Source organism: Pseudoliparis swirei, chromosome 18, assembly GCF_029220125.1.
Source record: "Pseudoliparis swirei isolate HS2019 ecotype Mariana Trench chromosome 18, NWPU_hadal_v1, whole genome shotgun sequence".
Lineage (NCBI taxonomy): Eukaryota > Metazoa > Chordata > Actinopteri > Perciformes > Liparidae > Pseudoliparis > Pseudoliparis swirei.
The window spans coordinates 11242101-11263361 of NC_079405.1; the positions used below are offsets into that span (position 1 = coordinate 11242101).

The following is a 21261-nucleotide window of genomic DNA, read 5'->3' on the forward strand; positions in this document are numbered from 1 at the left end:
GAACCAATGTTTCACTTGTTTGTTTTATTAGCATACCATTTATTAAATTACAAAACACATTTGATGACGTAAAGAAACACATTTGATTACGTAAATAATAAGTACATTACAAATGTTTTAATCACACTGGACTTTAGTCTTCACATAAATTCTACATGAAACTCTTAACTGTGCTATAACCATGTTATTTCTGTTCATTGTCTTGTATGTTCGGGCATGTGTGTCTGTGTTTATGTTCATTTTTGTTCGGCCTTCATTGTTACTGGCTAGAATGCTCCCATCCCCCTATCCACCCCATCGCAACTATAGCCACGGATGGGGCTGCAGGCATTAATGCCCCTGGCAGTGCCAGCCTAATTAATGGTAGGTTGACAAAACCACTGATCACTGACCTCTTTCTGTCGTGACCTTTGACTCCTCCAACCCTCTCCATCCCCAACATGTCTCCTATCATGGGTGCTCACCTTCTGCTCTGCTCTATCTTTTCCTTCAGTTGTGTTGAACCCTTTGAATCCAAGCTGTCAATGCACATCCACTAGTTGGAGAAATGAGTCTAGTTTTCCTTTTGTTCTCTTTCTCTTTGTCTTGCAATGGTGTTTATACTCAATTGCTTAATGGAAGAGTTAGGGGGGAATTCCTTTAATAAAGAGAGTTAGATGTGAAGATTGACTGCACCAATAAATAGCCTCATCCCCACAAAGTACATCTCTACACTTTGGTTTTCGGACAAATCAAACCAGAACATACAAGATATACTGTGTTAACTTGTGTTACCATGGGACAGAGCCAGACTAACTCCTTCCCTTATTTCCAGTCTTTAATCTAGGCCAACTGGTGGAAATGTCATAGTTACTGTGCAGACATTCTAATTGCATCATCTGTCTCGTAGAGATTGATTGTTATTTGTATTTCATGTCTGACAGTAGACAAAGACGCGAGCTGTCCCCTGAGATCACTTACTGCAAATCTTCCATTTCTGTGTTAGCTGAACAAGATGCAAAATATTAACTTAAGACAGTGTTGCAACAAGTTCTCTTTTATTCTCTTATTTCTTTATCTCCGTGGAGAGCAGCCTGAACATATTTGTATTCAAGGCAGTGGCACGTGATTTGCACTGTAATAATGACCGTGTGGTGTCCTGAGCTTGAACATAGCGATTTGTCATCTTCAGCTAAATTGTGACTCCGGGGAACTGGCTAATGTGGAAGTGGAGGTGAAGTGCACCATTTATTCTCCACATACATGCCGCAGATTCTAAGAAAATCTGGTCTTCTAGCTCTACGTGGGTAACTTTCTGGTTGAAATCTGAGTACAAAAGCGCTGAAGGACAGCTTTTGTGCAATTTTTAGCCTGCACACCACTGAGACAAATCTTGCACATCTTCATTATTATAGATAGCCTGGATAGATAACACTGCAGCATATAATACATGCTTTCTTATTTTGTAAACATTGTGTATACATTTAATAAGAAAGCACAAAATGCTAACTTTTAGTTTTATGCTTGCAAGATAACACTGTGTACTCTTAGCAGCTCTGTTAGACTACCAGCAAATTGATTCTGCAGTTTAAAACAATACCACTGTGTCATTGAAACACACATTTCTATTAAATTCACTTTGAGTTCGCTACCTGTGTAAGTAGAATCCAACAGCTTAATAAATTCATTGTCTCTGAACCTAGTGTTTGATTTGCTTTATGTTGTTCTTATGTAACTCTGCCATGTGGGAGGCTTTCCTCTCTCTCTCTCTCTCTCTCTCTTTCTCTCTCTCTTTCTCTCTCTCTCTCTCTCTCTCTCTCTCTCTCTCCATGTGCATTATACACATCTCCAGTCTGCTTCCCTCTCATAGGTGATCTTGCATGTGCCTTCTGAATTTTCCTTTTATGCATTGCAGCCTCTTGTTTGTTGGTGTATGTGCTGTGTGCGTGTGTTTGCGGTGCACTCTTCCCCACTGATGTTTTTTTCTCCTACTATTGATAATGTGTGTGGAATTACCTGTGCTCATAGAGTATATGAGTATCTTAAAATATTTGAAAATTCAGCATAAAGTGTGCTTTTTTGGGGTTGTATGTTCAGCATAATATTATGTTACACGCAATATATTTTGATATTTTTGTTTCAGAAGTAAGCTTTTTAATTCCCTGGTTATTTCCTTATGCAATAATAAAGCATCTATTACAACCTAATTCCCCCCCACGTGATACAAGAACATTGGCAGACGAGAGTGTTTGTTTGTAGCCTCTTGCCACTAGCTGTAGCTTCTGCTTACATTACATCATTTACATATCACAAGCCTTTCTATGTGACTGTCCCAGAAATGTTGTATTAAAAGTCATTTTGCTGTCTCCCTGTTTGTGGGTTTTGGGTCTCACTGTCTGTGCCGTCTCTGTGGTGATACTTTGTTGACTGGTCTGCCTTGGTTATTTGTGTTGTTATTGTCTGGTATGTCTCCATCATAGGTAAAATGCAAGATGGCAATATGGAGAGCAACCAGATTAAAGGTAACCAAACCATATCTTTCACTCCCTCATCTGCTTTCCATCTTCCTCCGTCTCCTTCCCTCTTCTTCTTCTTGTTCTTGTTCTTGTTCTTCTTGTTCTTGTTCTTGTTCTTGTTCTTCTTCTTCTTCTTCTTCTTCTTCTTCTTCTTCTTCTTCTTCTTCTTATCCTCCTTCTCATTGTTTGCCTTCAAAGGAAGGTGGTGTAAGCTCTGGGTCAAATACAGAAGGGACATCCTACAATGCTTTATTTGATGTAGCCTTTATTATATTCTACACTCTTAATACCTCACTGTCTCAAGTTATTGCAATTTATGTTACAAGAGTTTTTGAGAAGGTTTACCACTGTTTAAGTAAATCCCAGGTTTTACTTACGTTCAGAAAGAGTAGAACATCCCTGCTCTTCACTCCTTGTTCTGTTGTTCTGTTATTGTTGTTCTAATTGTGTTGTTGCCCTTTACCTCAACTACTGTATCTTCCTCACTTAGTGTTTCCCTTTCCATCAAAAAGGCTTAAAACTGTCCTCTGAGAACTCATGTCATACACCACACCTTGTTTACTGTTTCGTGATATATTCTCCACACAATATGATGTGAATTGCCTGTGATTAAAGGAATACGGTAACGCTGATGATCTCTACAATAGCGTTAAGTTGTACTATTGTTAATCTATCAATTTGATCAATTATTTTTAGTTTTTTATTTATTTATGGGAAATGCTAATCACGGGTTACCAAACCAGGGCCTTCAAGTCTCTTAAATGTGTCTGATAAAATAAAACAGAAATAATTATTTAACTTATGAAAGATACATTTTATTTAATTGCATTTGACAAGTAACGGGACAAATCTGTCTGTCATCAACAAATTTTAAATTGTAAATTGTTGGCATCTTCACCACTACTTTTTATTGAAATAAATGGTAAATCATTATTTTTCAGCAAAGGAGGTAACACAATGTTTATTGAGCCGATGGCCCACTCATGAAATTCTTGCAATATTTCTATATTTGCAGTATTAAAAAATGTCTGTCTGTGATGACAAAAAAAATAAGGTTCCTATTGTTTAAAGACACAACTATGGGGGGACAATGCGCAACCAGAGAGACAAATGACACATGTTTAGGATGAAATGGGTTTTTTTGGAAGCAGCAATCACATGGATCATTGTGATTATACAACTGGTCTGCAATGCTTCTTTGGGGGCTTTATTAAGAGAGAAGCACTGTACTGTATGTTTGTTAGGAGGAGAGAGATGGACAGACTTTTTATTTATTTTTACCGAATATAGGTAACCTTTTTTTTTTCACACTACAAAACAGTCTCAGTGTATAAATAGATAGAGAATATCTATGAAGATGAAATAAGTAATATAACACATTTGTGTTTTGGTTGTTCCGGCCTCCTGCCTGATATATTTTGTTTCAGAGAAATGTATGATCACTTTCACATACCAAGTGTTACTATTTGGGGATTTCTAATAACTCCTGTAGTTTCATGTTATTCTAATTATAAGAGATGAGCTTTTAATATTGTGTAGTTTTTAAAATTCTGTTTACCATTTCTTATGCAGTTTTGTGATCATAATATTGCCAGAATAGCTTCCTTCACCTCTTCACCTTCAGATCTCTGCGCTGTCCTCCAGTATGTTATGAAGTTGCTTTTATACTGTCACTCAATGGATAAAGGCTCAAATATGTTTTTGTGTTGCTTTTAGAATTTTAGTCCTCAACCCCCCCAGCATCATTTGAAAATGGTTTGCGAAGTGTTCCCGAATAAAGAGAAAACAGCCAAACAACTTCTATTACTATGCTAAGAGTAATTAACAAACCACCAGAAGGCTAGAGACGGGAAATTTATATATTCTCCCCTTCAATTTATGTCTATGTTTAAATGTCTGCTTCAAATTGTAATTGCTTTAAATTAGGCTTTTTTAGACTTCATCCCTTTATGAATTTGGTATCTTTTATTTTATGGTTCTTTGTAATTTGATATTTTTTCATGTGAAGCAAAGTGAATTTTCCTTGTGTGTGATTTTCAGATTTAAATGTCTAAACAATCTGTGTACATGGCGTGGGCCTTGGATTGTTCACCACTTAATTGTTCATGACTTACTGTAAATATGTGTTTGTGCTTGAATAATAAGAAACCCAAAAGAAAATTATTATTTTTTTATTATCTACATAGAAACGGTTCACACCATAGATTGTGATCTTACCACAATGGCAGGGACAAACATTACATCTTATTATGTTATGCAAAAAGCTTCATGCAATGTCATATGATCTTGATTTTAAATCTAAACTGTATTGCTGTGCTAGTGTGAAAGCTGGCTGTTGAAGCGAGGCTTCCTGTTCTTTTTCGCTCCCTTGGTCTAATCTACATGTCTAATGCTACTGCTTTTTTGTGTGTTTGGTGTTTACAGTAAAGAAGCAGGACGGAGCAGCTGCCATGGAGATGCAGCCTCTAAAGAGTGCTGAAGGTGGAGAGTCCGATGAGAAAGAGAAGAAGAAGGTGCATAGTTCGAAGAAAGAGAAGTCTGTGCTCCAAGGGAAGCTGACCAAGCTGGCTGTCCAGATTGGCAAAGCAGGTACAACAAATTACACACAGACAAGACCATCACTCAGCCAGGCAGTTCAATCAGGGACCACAAGACACTGAGCCATCATCCTTTCACCAACGATAGAGGATGCACTGATAAGACTCACTCCTTGGTCGCTCAAAGCAATCAAAGTAGTCTTGAAGAATGCTGAAGTTACTGTTAACTTTATTTTATCAAAATGACCTTCCTTAGAGGAACGTTTAGCTTTTTCTCGCTTTTCAATTTTACAATCCATGCCAAAATCAATGCTTATAATGCCATTTAGCAATGTGTGGCACTAAGGTGTTGATTTCTCTCTTCTCTTGACTGTTTTCTTTTTTAAATATTAATTAAAATATTTAGGTTTTCTCAGTTCCAAAGAATCCCTTTAAAAAGTCCTTGTTTTTACAGCTTTTCCATCAGACTCGTGGTGTGAGTGATTGTATAAGGACATGGTGTCAGAACATTTCAATACCGTGGATGGATTTGTAAACAATTAGCACTGTCAGAAACCACTTAGTCTTAACACACTTCTGGGTCCGTGACCTACTCACATGAGGACCAATTTTTTGGGTTACTGCAGCTTCTCTGCTCTGTACAGTTTACGCTCCTGGTCTTTAGCTACCTGACACAAAGCTCTAAATTGTAATCCCTCTCGGGCCATCTGGGACCGTTAAAGGTTCTACCCATGTTGTTCATAGGTTTCCTTTTATTTGTTCTGTTTTCTATCCCATAGAAAAACACATGTATGTGACAGGAGGAAGTAGGAGTCTCTCTAGGATCACATAAAGTGTCACTTCACTCATTTACCTACCTTTCAAGTTTCAAGTTTCAAGTTTCAAGTTTTTATTGTCACATCCCCTTTTATACAAGTATAATCGGTTCGTGAAATTCTTATGTGCAAAACACCCGACAGCAGTAGCAGACTAAAAAAAGAATAAGAATGAGAATAAACTATACAATATCCACACACAAAAAAGAAGAAAGTATTAACAATATATATATAAAACAATGTAATAGAATATACATCATGGCAATATATATATATAAAACAATGTAATAAAATATACACTTTTTGAGACTATATATATATATATATGTATATACATACAATATATATATACAATATATATATATATAAACAATGTAATAAAATATACACCATGGCCATAGATATTCACAGAATATGTTCTGGTGTGTAGTGTTAATGAGGGTCTTAGTCCTTGTTCAGCAGCCTGATGGCCTGACTGAAGAAGCTGTCCCTCAGTCTGTTTGTGCGGCACTTGATACTGCGGTATCGCCTGCCTGACGGTAGAAGGGTGAACAGTTTGTGGCCGGGGTGGTTATTGTCTTTCATCATCCGTTTGGCCCTGGCCACGCACCGCCTGGTGTATATGTCCAGGATGGAGGGAAGCTCACCTCCAACGATGTACTGTGCCGACCGCACCACCCTCTGTAGTGCCCTACGCTCCAGGGCGGTGCAGTTCCCGTACCAGACGGTGATGCAACCTGTCAGAACACTCTCGATGGTACTGGTGTAGAATGTTCTGAGGACGCTGGGGGCCATGTTGAATTTCCTCAGTCGCCTAAGGAAATACAGGCGTTGTTGGGCCCTTTTCACCACGTGAGTGGTGCGTCAATGCAATGTGAGGTCCTCGGAGATGTGCACGCCGAGGAACTTGAAGCTGCTGACCTCTCTACTGCAACTCCGTCTATGGAGATGGGGTGTGCTCTCCTCTCCGCTTCCTGTAGTCCACGATCAGCTCCTTGGTCTTCTTGGCGTTGAGGACGAGGCTGTTCTCCTGGCACCACTGTACCAGTGATCCAACTTCCTCCCTGTAGGCTGTCTCGTCGTCGTCGGTGATCAGCCCCAACACTGTTGTGTCGTCAGCAAACTTGATGATGACGTTGGAGCTGTGCATGGCCGTGCAGTCGTGGGTGTACAGGGAGTAGAGGAGAGGGCTCAACACGCATCCCTGAGGGGCTCCCGTGTTGAGGGTCAGCGGCTCTGAGGTGGTACCGCCCATCCTCACCACCTGGCGGCGGCCCGACAGGAAGTCCAGTATCCAGCTGCACATGGTAGAGTGCAGGCCTAGACCTCTGAGCTTGGTGTCGAGCTTGGCGGGAACAATAGTGTTGAACGCTGAGCTGTAGTCCACAACCAGCATTCGCACACAACAGTTCCTCCCTCCAGGTGGGAAAGGCGGTGTGAAGTGCCATGGCAATTGCGTCGTCGGTGGATCTGTTTTGACGATATGCAAATTGCCATGGGTCCAGCGTGGCAGGCAACATGGAACAAATGAAGTCCTTGACCAACCTCTCAAGCATTTACTGACAATCGAGGTGAGGGCTACGGGTCTCCAGTCATTCAGGCAGGTTACCTTGGGGTGTTTGGGGACAGGCACAATGGTGGACATCTTGAAGCTCTCAGGAACAACAGCCTGGGACAGGGAGAGGTTGAAGATGTCTGCGAAGACTCCTGCCAACTGGTCTGCACATGCTCTGAGGGCGCGCCCCGGGATGTGGTCGGGACCTGCCGCCTTCCGGATGTCCACCCGCTTGAAGGCTCTGCGCACGTCAGCCTCTGAGATGATCAGCAGGCTGGTCTCCTCGGGCGGCGCTGCCTTCGGCGGGCTGCCGTTCACGTCGAACCGAGCAAAGAATGTATTTAGCTCGCCTGGGAGGGAGGCCTTCTTCTTTCCTCTAACATATTTCCCCTCAAAACCCCTATCATAACTATAACCCCCTTACTTAAACTAACCGCCCTAATTATTACACTTTCTGCATCATGTCGCCCAGCAAATTAACATTTTGTATCTTTTTTCAGGTTTGCTCATGGCAGCCGTTACAGTCATCATCCTGGTCCTGTATTTCGCCATTGACAACTTTGTGCTGCAGAAGAACCCTTGGATGCCAGAGTGCACTCCCATCTACATCCAGTACTTTGTCAAGTTCTTCATCATCGGTGTGACTGTCTTGGTGGTGGCCGTGCCAGAGGGGCTGCCACTGGCTGTCACCATCTCCCTGGCCTACTCTGTCAAGGTGAGGAAGAACAGTGAACGACTAACAGCGCATACTGTACATTGCAACACATACTTCCAACTCGTCAAATACAGCCACTTGGTGAGTGGCCCTTCGGCTTTAAACTTTGACACTCTAAGTACCCCTCTAGCACCCGTTGTGGATCCACTCGCTACATGATTAGTGTATTTTTAAAATATACTCCCAGTTCCACAGGAAGTAAGGGTTTAAGCAACAAAACCACTTTGTTAGGAAAAGCGTTGTTGACGTTAACTTTACTAACGACTCACGTAACTCACAATGCTACTTGCACTTGCACTTGTTTACATTGGAGTTAGTTGAAAGCCTTGTGCGTTGGGCACTGGCGCGGGATATGAAGAATTTGGAGTGAGAACGACTTGTACTGTGCTCTACTTTTGCTGTAACGGAGGTCCATTTACACATTTACAAATAAACGAGTGTGTTCAAGTGTTGTTCAAGTCAGATCTCTATCTTTAACTACAGTGTACTGTAGAATATTCTGAGGAGATTCACATGTTTTTTTAAGACATTCCCAGACTGACAGTTTTCATGAATTAATTACTTTTTTGTGCAGTAATGTGACAACGTCCATATAGAACTGTTGTTTCTTTGATTGTTGCTTTGAATTGAATAACAAACGTTAAAGCATCCCTCTTATTGTATTGAGGCCATTTCATCCAGTGAAGTTGAAGCTGTGCCAATTCAGTCATCCATCTAATAATCGGATCCAATATTTTAAAGTATTTTCAAATACGCATTTATTCATGATCATCACGTTGTTTCCTACCAACAGAAAATGATGAAAGACAACAACCTGGTGCGTCACTTGGATGCATGTGAAACGATGGGCAATGCCACAGCCATCTGTTCTGACAAGACAGGCACGCTGACCACCAACCGCATGACGGCTGTGCAGTTTTACATTGGAGATAAACACTACAAAGAAATCCCAGATCCTGGAGTTCTGCCACCCAAATCACTGGACATACTGGTCAATTCCATCTCCATCAACAGCGCCTACACCTCCAAGATCCTGGTAAGCCACTAGTAGCGGTCGCCATTATAGAAGATACTTTAGAGTCTTTCCTTTAGGGGTGGAACATGAATGTTACTGCATCCGAACACACGCACCTCAACATATTCATTTATTTATATTTGACAAGATAGTAACTAAGTCATTCACAAGTAATCTAAAACACCATCTATACACTGAATATTGTATGTGGCACTCTCTATGAACCTGTATCACAATATTTAAGACATTTTATTATCCTAAAGCCAATTTAGTCTTAAATATTGTGGGTTAGCTGAATAGATTTCCGCTCCCTCTCTGAGCAGTGAAACCACACGATGAGAGCAGCCCTGGAACCGTGAGACAGTTCTGCGGTGCTTTCTTTTTTTGCCGAAACAGGCAGTCTGTGTCCTTGGCTTTAGCTTCCTCAGGCATTCACTCCACTTGTCACCTTGAGATAGGTTGTGTAATTTTGTTTTATCTGATATTCAGAGCATAGCAGACTGTAATGTAATCCAATCTGGATAAGTGCTGGAGATTGTCTCTTGTTTACAGTGAATGCAGCAAAGATAAATTATCTCAAAGCCAATAGGACCTTCATGCAATAAGACATCGGCGGACAGACTGTTAACTGTTCCAATCTCAGAATCTGAAACCTGTTTGCATAGATATTCCTTCAGTTTACAATATTGGCATGACCATCATTTCTCGCACATGCACAAACACACACACATACACACACACACACACACACATTTGTGCCTGCCTGTTTCACTATCCTTGTAAACCCCTTAAGAGGCTATGGCCGACCAACTGAAAAATACCCTTATGGAACTAGAAGGAGGAATGAGCTGAGCAGGCGGGACATCTGCGATAGAAAGATCTCACAGATTTTACTTCCTACACCTCAAGGCGCAATCACAGTCTTGGTGAAATGTGTTGGTCCCTCGGTTTCGAGATGGAGAGCTACATATTTGTGTGTGTCTTTGAAGCACAGTAGAAAGGCAATGCAGGACGTACAAGAAGCACAATGTCTCCCAGGCTTTATGCCAGTTTGACAGAGATTTATAAAACTGTATTCTTGTTATTGTTTTACCGTAATTGTATTTACATTTTTTGTCTCAACAAATTTTAACTATGCAATTTATATATTATTCCACAAATATGTGCACAACACTACATATCTAAAATGATGAAGCTTCTTTACAAGGTAAAGACAAATATGGAAAACAAGTGGAAGAAGGGGTGTGATGTTAAATATTTTGGATCTCTATTGGCAACCGTCCTCAACAATTGATTGATTTTATTGAAAAGTCTGATTGTCCAGGTTTTTCAACAATGGAACACATGTTGTTAATCTAACACATTGTGGTAGAGAAAGAAACTTGAGACAACCTCATAATTCCACCAAGAAAACTCAATCATCATTTGAACCAGGTGTCAGTATAAAGGACATTCACAGACTTCTGATAATATTTGTAAAAAAATTATTCGGACGTTACAGTGTTGCTCAGGTTTTTTTCTTATCTTGGATGGATTAAATGGCACTACGTCTGTTCTATAATCTATTCAATCATAAAAGAGGTTACCTCATGCACTAAAGTAGGAGTTAAACTTAGGGTGGACTTCAAATGTTATCGGCGTACACACTTGTAATGTTTGTTACCTTCTATTAGTAGTAATTACTGTACAACACTAAACCTAGCACAGTAATAGTAGAGAGTACATACAGCACATGTCAGAATGAATGCATTCTTTTCTCATGGCTTTTATTAGAATAAATAGGAAAGGCACAAAGAGAAATTAAGGAATGAAGTGAGCTCAGAAAGCAGGATGCAAAAGTGACATTTCTGAAGGAATATTTAGTACATCCCCTTCTCCCTCCCCTAGCCGCCCCCACTCCCTCAGTGCCACTCCAGCCTTGCAGTATGCTGGCTGCTGTGTTCTTATGTAAGAGGCCAATCCTGTGGGATGCCATGATGGCGATAGAAGTCTTTGATGTCCACCACACAAAGGCAAAGAGGCAGGCTTTGATACCCATATCAAGACCCCTACTGCCTCTCTGGCTTCATAATACAGCCACTGTTATGTCTCTGCATCTTCTGAAGTGAAGAAGCCTCATCCTTAAGGGAGGCATTCACACACATTTACACAAGGACCCAGACACACTTACAGTATAAGCACAGCAATACTGTACATGTACATACTCAAAGATACTCTATCCTTGGGCACATGGACACACTTTCTGAAAAGGATGCGTGCATACAAATAAACGCAGCAGTTTGCCTTGCACGTCTCGCCACTGAGTAATTTATGAACGGCATTCAGTGGCGACAATATACTGACGTGATTTTAAAGGAACATGTCGGTGGCAAGAGCCTCAAAGCAAAACAGTCACCCAATAGCTTCATTTCCTTTCTTTTTTTCTCATATTTCACTTCATAGTCTTAGTTTAAAAAAATTATATATGAGATGTTTTACATGCTAAGTAAAACTAGTAAAGTGTAGATGCACACATCTGTCATATTAGATATATATTCACTCTGTCAGAGGTTTTCAGATCACAGGTGTATGTTCTCGCTACACAGTGCATGTCTGGGTGAGTGTCCTGGGAGCTCAGTTTCATGTTGCTTCAACCACCTGCTTAGGTCATTATTCTGGTCAGAGACAAAAGTGTTAGATAACAGACACACACACAAACATGTCTACTCACAAATATGGCTTCAATTGTGAGGAATAGGCACTCGGGGAAAAGATCAGTAACAGTTTAAAATTTTGTTTTAACAAAATGCTTCTGATGTCGAACCGTAGATGGTAGAAACACAAGATTCAGCTCATGATAAATAGGAAAAAACTGCATGTAATGAACATTTTATTATTTTTTATTACAACAAACTCCTTCATTTTTCTTCGTTCCTGGGGAGGGAGGTCCCGCTATGATTGGCTTTGGCTCAGTGCTTTTGTCATCTGCACGTTGTGCGCTTGTGTGCACAACATGGAGGAGCGATGGGAGTGCCTTGGATGTCTTTAGCTTGAAGCACCCAGTGCACCTATGTAGTAGTTTTGGACACTGACGGAGGAGAAAGAGAAGGGAGAGACATCTTCAGAGGAACGACGTCTCTCTTCTCTTGTTCTCTCTTCCAGGATTCATCACTTGCTCACATATTTTACAGTGTTGCTGAGATTGCAGTGAAAGAGAAGTCGTCATCACATTAAAATGACAATGCTTTGATATTTCAGAGGCACAACGCTGAATGGATTCCCTGCATTTCCCTTCATTTCAGATAGTGTTTCAAATTGTTGACTAGTCAGTGTAAATAAATACATGAAAGCTTTATTGAGAGTGTGAGGTCAGTGGTAATATATCTTAGTGTTAGATTCTAACGCTAAAAACATCTAATTTATAGAATATTAAATCAGGTTATCAATGTAATATAACAATCTCTTTTCTCTCAACTTAAATTATCTTATACTGTATATAACCTGCTGATCATACATTAAAGGCAAAGATCACATTGTGTATTAGTATTAATATGTCGGTAAGATAAAGGTTAACATGGTAGGCAATATCAGCATTGCGCTGTTACAAGGTATTACTGAAAACACATTCACACAGATTTGATTGTACACATTTTGTCCACATGTATTTGATCACTCAAATCTCTGAAGCAGAAGGGCAAATACAAGTCATTAAAATACATTAGGTATGAGGTGGGAATCAATTAAATCAAATAGAAGGGGAGGGGGGTGAATATAGAATGAAGGGGTAAAGGGAAGCAAGGACAAGCGTGAAAAATGGATGAAGGGAGATTGGAAAATTATACAAGAGGACAATTGACAAACCACACTGGCGTGACAAGTGTCCTCGTCATGGACTGGAAGACTGAATTACTGCCCTGCAGCATGCCTCCAGGCCTTGGCCCAGTTGGCTGGTACAGTCATGTGGAGAGGAAGAATATCCACTTCTACATGAAAAGAGGGAGCAAAAAGGAAGGTGGAGGCAGTGGGCGTGGGCATGGGCTGCAGCAAGAGGCTCGGGGAACTGAAAGTGAGCAACAGGAGAGAGTCATCCAGAGGGAGGGAGGGTGATAGGGATAGAAGGGAATGAGAGCAGGAATGACAGCAGAGGAAGTATGAACACAGGGACAGAAATAGAAAGACAGAGGAGTAAAAGGGTGGGGTTGACTGTGAAGAGAAAGGGAAGGAACAGGAGGGATGGATTCAGGAGAGCCCTGGGTAGAATAGGAAGTACAGTTGCCAGCTCTCCCTCTGGCATATGTCCTTGCCTGCGGGAGCACCTAAGGACCAGGGAGAGGGCAGCTGTTCCTCGGCCTCGTCCAGGCCAACTTTAGCACTGTCGCGCCAACGTAGGGCATCCCATGCCAGCTACTGTCCTTCTGCGTGGAAACACGAGTCAAGCGAAACCTCGGCGGAATCTCTCATGGCAGCGGTATTGCTGTTTGTCTTCTTTTTCTTCTTCTCCCTCTCCAAATGGATATCAGTCACGTGGTTGCCTATTCAAATGTGAATTAAAAATGGCTGTAAAGTGAAAACGGTGATATGTACCTCCTGCATAATTTAGATTTTGTTTGTTTCGCTGTTTTCAGAATTCACATTTTTGGTCCGGCTGATGAGTTGGTGCTCGGTGAGCAGCGTTCTATGCCAAATATAATATGACCGTAATTAAAAGACTTTTGAGACATCTGTTTTGGATAGACTTTTTAATAAAACAAGATGACTAGAAATACTGGTTTTATCCTTTACAACATCAAAGGAGAGAGTTGGCAGAGACAAATAGATAAAAGATGGGGAATATGTCATGTATGTATAGTACTTAATCTGAGATGGCCACACAAATCAAATTTTCAGAAAATAAATGTTTTCAAAAACCTGAAATTGGTTCCAGCTGGGAAAGTTATGATTATTATTTTAATCTTTGTTCTATTTCTATCTTCCTCAAATGTTAAGTACTTAGTGCTGCATTTCTTGTATAAAACATGCTATACAAACTAATATACATATTATCATTAATAGGTCAATATAAAATCTTCCAAAATGTGGGTATTAATCAGAAAAATATATTCCGATCTCAAAATCTAAACACAACATTTTCATTTGTACAAACATCATGAAGCAAAAGGATCGGCATTGCAAACATATGGAATAACTGAGGCCCCCTTATTTTCTTTTCTGAAAAATATGTCGTGAAGGCTGAATATATGACTTAAGATACTGTTTTGAATTTCAGTGAGTTGAATTTTCTGAAGTGAAAGTTTTCATTCAACAGATTGTGTCACTGCTGACTTTACTGCTTTAGAAATAGCAGGAAGACAACCCGTGCAAAGCAAAAATATTCCCAAACAACTGTTGTTGTATTTTCGAAAGCAAACGACTCTTCTTTTCTACCGCTTTATGTACAAATGATCGTTTGAATCTATAACACTATGGTTTTAAGCTGGTCATTTAATTGTTTAGTGTGATGTTTTTTCCTGTTGCTGGGAGCTTATTCCCCCAAACACTGAGCAGACAGTGCAGATGACACCATTTGTTCCATCCTCTCATTAGCCAATGACAGGCAGCGTCTTCCTGATGTAATCATTGGTCATTAGAAAAATGCATTAATTCTGTTGTTTACCATATACTCAGAATAAATTATTTATACTGCAGTCTGTAAGACACACAGCTGAACGTTAACCAGATGCGTCCAATTTATAGGTGAACAGTTCTCTGATTGGGTTTTAATGATTAATTTTAGATACATTTTCTCTCCAACCCTCTCCGCTTGAACTTCTGCCTCATAGCAGCTGCAGCAAAACGGACATGAACAAAATGTGTACGAGCCTGACTTAATCAATAACCATTTTTTATTAAGAAATTGTGGTTTCAAAATATTGAACTGCTTAAGGAAACATTGAAAGCCGATATCTCTCTCACGAGACAGATGAATTAAGCTTTGCAATTGTTCAGCCAAATTAACACATTGCTTTAAATCCTTCTCTCATATTTGCTTCATTTGATGTTTAGCAATTTTCCCTCAAAGTATTTTACAGCAGTCAAGCACGATACCTTTCTCAGTCCCTCGGTTCAGTCTAAAGATTGCATTTGACTATTATTTTCTTATTTACTGCATGGAAATATATGCAATATATATAAAGGCTTTGGCACATTACTAGCATTCTCTATCAAAACATCGTTAGCAGGTGCACGCGAGCGGCCAGGAGATAGAGAGAGTGCGAGTGCACACATTCCAACACGCCATTAAAGTGATTAACTACACTGTCGATACTGAATCTTTCCCAACACATTTCGCCAAGTGCCGAGTGAAGAAAACAACAAGAAGCAAGTCAAATTCAAAGCGTCGTAAAATGTCAAGCTATCCTTTTAAATCTAATCTTGGTTGGAGGCTCATTGAGAAGCAGAACAGAAAGCCTGCAGTCGATCTATTTTGGGGCAAATAGCACAGACAAGGTGTCTGCTTAGTGGCAAGTCAGGTGCATTATGTTCTCAGTGCTTTTGACATGCTCTGTTGTTGTGTGCGTGTGCGTGTCTGTGTGTGTGTGTGTGTGTTTATGTACTGACATGTTGTTCTTTAGCTCTGAGTGTAGTTGTCAAGTGTACTGCAGGTACTATATAGCTAGAACCCAGGGAGACTAGGTTTCAGCTCAGTGGCAGCTAATAGGAGTCAGAATGAACAAAAAGGACTCCACTGATTAACAACAACATACAACAACACTTACTTCCCAAAAAGTTCCATTAATGTTGCCCAAGTTTAGCTTATTTCCTTAAGAGCTTCAACAATAAGTTGATTAATCTCTCAGTCAAATTAACTGAAAATTAACTGATGATTAAAAGAAATGTTGCAAATAAATGTTGGGATTTGCTGATTTTCTTTGTATGTAATATAGATCATAGTAAACTGAATATTTCAGTAACACTAAAAATGATGAATTAAGTGTTTACATATACTTAACCTAATGCTTCATATTGTTACCAATATTTTAGACTGATCGTTCAATTAATTAATTGAGAAAGTAATCATCACATTAGATAAATAATCAATATTTGTAGCCCGTATTTCCTTGATTAGCATTTCTGAAGAGTGAAGTTGAACATCTTTTTTATCACTACATGTCTGTCATCAAACTTAAATGAATATCAGCTGGAGAATGTGTGCTTATGTGAAGAGCCATGTTATGAATAATGACAGTAAGGATCTCTTCTATGCGTCCCGGCTTATCAGCATCAGTGTCACTTCAGTGGTAAGTGTGTGCGTGAGTGTGTGTGTAGGATAAAGACAATAATGAGTTATATTCTATCACAGTGGCAGAAATTGAACACATTTAGAAATAATTATGGAGAGTCATGCTCGCTATACGCTCTATTGGTCGTATTTCTGTGTGATTGGACACATTAGAGTGAGCGAGTAAATGAAGTACAGCGGGGGAAATACGAATAAATAAGTACTGGGACAAGATGAAAAGGGAGACCCAGAAAGATTCGAGCATGTGTGAAGTTAGATGAGAGTGAACATCCTGAAAGAGAATCTGAGCCAGAGAGTAAGAATCCCCAAGCGGCGGAAAGAGAGCACCCTCTCTCCTCCCAAGACTCTCCTTCCAAGTGTGCTTTGCCCAGTGTTACCATGGCAACGCTGAGTCTTCCACAAGATGACCACACTCACACACGTGAGCATTCAGTGAGTGTGTATGCAAATAGCACCTGAACAGCCACGTGCGGAGATGTGAACAGATGAGATATATACTTTATTAATCCCCAAGGGGAAATTAGTTCTCTGCATTTAACCCATCCTTAGTTATTAAGGAGCAGTGGGCTGCAGTGATGCGCCTGGGAAGCAACTGGGGGTTCAGTGCCTTGCTCAAGGACACTTCAACTTGCAACTAATGGGGAGAGCCGGGATCGAACCTACAACCTTGGGGTTGCAGGACGACCCCTTACCCCACTGAGCTACAGCCGCCCCCAAAATATCACACACATACACTGAGAGGCGGCTTGAAGATAATAAGCACTCTCCAGCTTTAAAAGGAGGAGACATTGTGCCACTTACGTCATATACTGTATAGCATTTCCCTTGTACTCCTGATTAAACATATTGATCGTTCATCAGGAAGAATTTTGAAAATGATGTAATCTCTTCTCAATATTAAATGACAAAAAAAGTGTTTTTGATGACAGTAAATGTAACATGTTTGTATTTTGGAGTGTAAGTCAACAAAACCAGCAGTTTGAGAATGTTTCTTCGTGCTCTGGGATATTGTGATTGCCATTTATTTTCCAATTATAGAGTAAAATCTGCATGTAAATTAAAAAAAATAGTAATATCAAAACCATATTTTTACATGATTTATGTAAAAAGTCATGTAGTATTGGTGATAATGAGAGAAACCCGGTTCTAAATGTACAAATACAGTTTGCAATGGATTGAGCCGTATGACTTAGATAAGAACATCCACATTTGATTCCATCTAACTCATCTCCCACCCTCCCACACACAGCAACCCTTTCACCTGCTAGCTGGTTAATTATCACGAGCAGCTATTTCAAGGGCTGAAGAAAAGAGAATCTGAGTGATTTAATAGACCACAGAACATTCACTTGTGTTGGTTCTTAAAATGTTTTATTCTATAGACTTAGTAGTATAGTCCATAGTAGTATTTATTTTATTTGCCATTTCCAAAAACGCAACTATTAACTGAGAGGTAAAAGAAAAGAAGAAGAAAAAGATACATTCTTATATTAAAAAGTAAAGTGAAAAACAACCAGAGATATAAAATATGACCATACTGCAGCACTTTATTTAAAGGAAAATAAAACTGTACATCTGAAAATCTTTTCTCCTCTCCAGCCCCCGGATAAGGAAGGCGGTCTGCCGAAGCAGGTGGGCAACAAGACAGAGTGCGGCCTGCTGGGATTGGTCCTCGACCTAAAGCGGGACTATCAGCCAATAAGAAACCAGATCCCAGAGGACAAGCTTTACAAAGTCTACACCTTCAACTCTGTCAGGAAGTCCATGAGCACAGTCATCAAGTTGTCCGATGGGAGCTTCCGCATGTACAGCAAAGGAGCCTCTGAGATTGTCCTCAAAAAGTGAGTCTGGTTTTGTCAATAAAATAAGATGATGCAGCGCATAACCTCGTTGGACAGTAATATGATATCACAAAGAGCTGAATTGTTGTGTATAGCTCATCTATTTTGAGTGCATATTGTACATTTCCTTAGGCAGTGAGCAAGAGCTGAATTTCCTCTAGAAGGTCACAAAATGGTGACATCTAACAGACTATTACAATAACAGTCCAGTAACAATTGAGTAAGTCTGAGAAAAATACGAGACGCAGTTAAAAAGCTTCCTGCAGCCATTGAAGGACGGATCAAAAATGATTATTTGACGATGAATGACATTAAAATTAAACATGAAATTGTAATGAATGGCTGTTACTCTGTGGATTTAACTCATTTAACATAAATAAGGTACAGATAAAGCTTTGAAAAGCCTTATATTAGGTTATATGTTATACAAATTTAAATTTAAACTGAAAGAAATCGTAAAATGACTTTCACAAATAATAAATAATAAATAAAATAATTTTTTTCGGGCTTACAGCAGGTGAATCCGATGACGGTTTTGCACTTCATGCCAGTACACCTGTTTATTCTCCAATCATTTAGTATTTGTTCTACAGTAGTATTGTAGGCAGTGCTCTGGTGGCCCAGAGGTACTCTTGAGCTATTTCACCACAGCATAGTTTTAGTTTTGTAGTTTTTATATCTGAACTGTTTCCTTCTGTTATGCTAAGCTAAGCTAACTGGGTGCTGGCTGTAGTTTCATGTTGAATGCATACATACGAAAATTGTATGATATATTTTGTCTTATTGTCTTAATTTTAGCAAGAAAGCAAATAAGCGCATTTCCAAAACCATCCCTTTTAAGCGTTCATACTTGTCGACAATGTTGAAGCACCAATGTTGATCATTATGTTTTCTGTTCATTTAAAGTCTGAAGTGGGTGCATCGGCCAATGTTTGGACAATATCAAAATTACAGTCCACAATTTAAGACAGCCTCTTCCCCCCCGCTCCACTCTTAATCACAGATGCAGCCATATCCTGAACGAGGTGGGTGAGGCCAGGGTTTTCCGTCCACGGGACAAGGACGAGGTGGTCAAGAAGGTGATCGAGCCCATGGCATGCGAAGGCCTTAGGACCATCTGCGTGGCGTACCGTGACTTCTCCGGTGATCCCGAGCCGTCCTGGGACGATGAGTCCAACATCCTCAATGACCTCACAGCCATCACTGTTGTTGGGATAGAAGACCCTGTCAGGCCAGAGGTAGGAGGGTTTGAGATATTCAGCTGATCTTCTGTTTTCCTTTCGTGAAATGCTGGTTATTCCAGGAGAGTTTTTGGAGCCTCTGGTAAAATAATTGACTGCTCAGAAGTCTGTGATGATGGTAGTAACATTACTGTTTGCGAATTTTCGCAAAAGGGGAAATATGGATGGAGCTGTTGTTGGGGTGTGTGTTGTGGAGAGATCTAAGTAGGGGGTGGGGGGGGAGTTTTCTTTCCATTCTTATTTGAATCGCTTAGCGTCACCACGCCCAGCTGGAGTTCTGATTACTATGCTTACAATTGGAAATAGAAATATACTAAATTTACTATTTTCTGTAACAAGAGTGTATATACTGTACAACTGTTTAAAGTATAGACATACATTGTATGGCATTAAAAGGCTTATATATAGATTGATATTTCATTAAATAGTCATTTATTTCTCAAGATATAAGAAGGTTTACGCACATAAGTAACATTCTTATCTAATTCATTTCAAGATTGCTTCAGACTAGGAGAAAAGTAGATGTATTTTAATGTAGTACAGTTTTGATGGAAGAATAGAAATAATTGATGTTGACCTCTTAGTACCGAGAATAAGCCTCCTCGAGAACTCTGTACATATACAGTTTGGATTAAAAGAAAGAATGCTAATTATAGGAACAGAATAGTTGGTATTCACTGTGCGTCCTTCCCTGTAGTTTTTAGTATGGGATTCTGGACCAGCCTCTAAAAACCCTGTTAATGCAATTTTCCATGAATTTTCCATGATTTCAAATCCTGGGATTGTTAATAAGCCTCCATTCAGTTGGCATAGTTAATCCATTCGTAGAAAATCCATGGCACACATAAACAGTTCATTTTAGTTACATCAGACCATAACAAGTCTTTGTTCTCGTGTTTCATAAGTGATGATTGAGAGGGATTAGTTTGTATGAGTCTCTACATTGTGACTGCAGCTTTAAAAGGGGGAGTGCATTCTCGTCATGTTGCTAATAAGATGGATGGCATCCCCCCTCGTCCCCCTTCTCCAAATCCTAACTGGCTGAACATTTATTAATGTATTCTCATTTTTGAGTGGTGTGATGATGATGTCTCACCTAAACAAGTAGATCAGTGGCGACGAGAAGCAGCCGGCACAGTGAGCTGATAGAGATCATGTGTCATTTGAAAGACTTGATATTTGTGCGTGTGCGTGTGCGTGTGTGTGTGTGTGTGTGATCAATTCCTTTACTGATTGATTACTTCACAACATGATTATTGATTCAAGAAATGCACACTCCAGACCAGATCTATCAGCTGCAGTTAAGATGAAGAATTATGAATGTGCGCAGCTCAGTTTCCGTACTTTGCTAATATTTGTATATGTGTCCAAATTAGAATGTTAAGACTTGTAAATATACACTGTATTATATTGATGATATGTTAATACAGTATATTAACTTGACTGTGGCTCAGTGGTTAGCAGGTCTGTCTTTCAATCAGAGGATCGGTGGTTCAATCCCCGGCTAGCCCTAGTCCATGACACTTAACCCTGAGTCGCCAAATAACCCTCAAACCCCGTAGCTGTGTCTACGGTGTATGATTATAAGTCACTTTTGGATAAAAGAGTCAGCTAATTTAATATTTACGCCTTACTTTGGGCCTTAAAGTGTTCAATTTCTGATTGGGTCTCTGTAATTATTGTTGCCTATTGAGTTACTTGACTATACTGTATATTGACGTGTGGACATGTTCTACCTAAAGTCTTGACAAAAGGCCTTGTGACTAAGCACATTAACTAAACTGAAGTA

At 39.8% G+C, this 21261-nt stretch overlaps 1 protein-coding gene across 2 annotated transcripts in view; it reads left to right on the forward strand.

Annotated features, from left to right (window-relative positions):
- The window catches only part of atp2b2 (ATPase plasma membrane Ca2+ transporting 2), a 67410-nt gene that overhangs the window by 31838 nt on the left and 14311 nt on the right, over window positions 1-21261 (forward strand). The window contains exons 7-13 of one of the 2 annotated variants that reach the window (XM_056437703.1): window positions 271-363; window positions 2460-2501; window positions 4920-5084; window positions 7903-8117; window positions 8911-9153; window positions 17990-18231; window positions 19235-19469. In XM_056437703.1, coding sequence (XP_056293678.1) covers window positions 271-363; window positions 2460-2501; window positions 4920-5084; window positions 7903-8117; window positions 8911-9153; window positions 17990-18231; window positions 19235-19469 — 1235 coding nt within the window. The remainder of the gene's footprint in view (window positions 1-270; window positions 364-2459; window positions 2502-4919; window positions 5085-7902; window positions 8118-8910; window positions 9154-17989; window positions 18232-19234; window positions 19470-21261) is intronic. The other variant, XM_056437704.1, reaches the window with a different exon arrangement.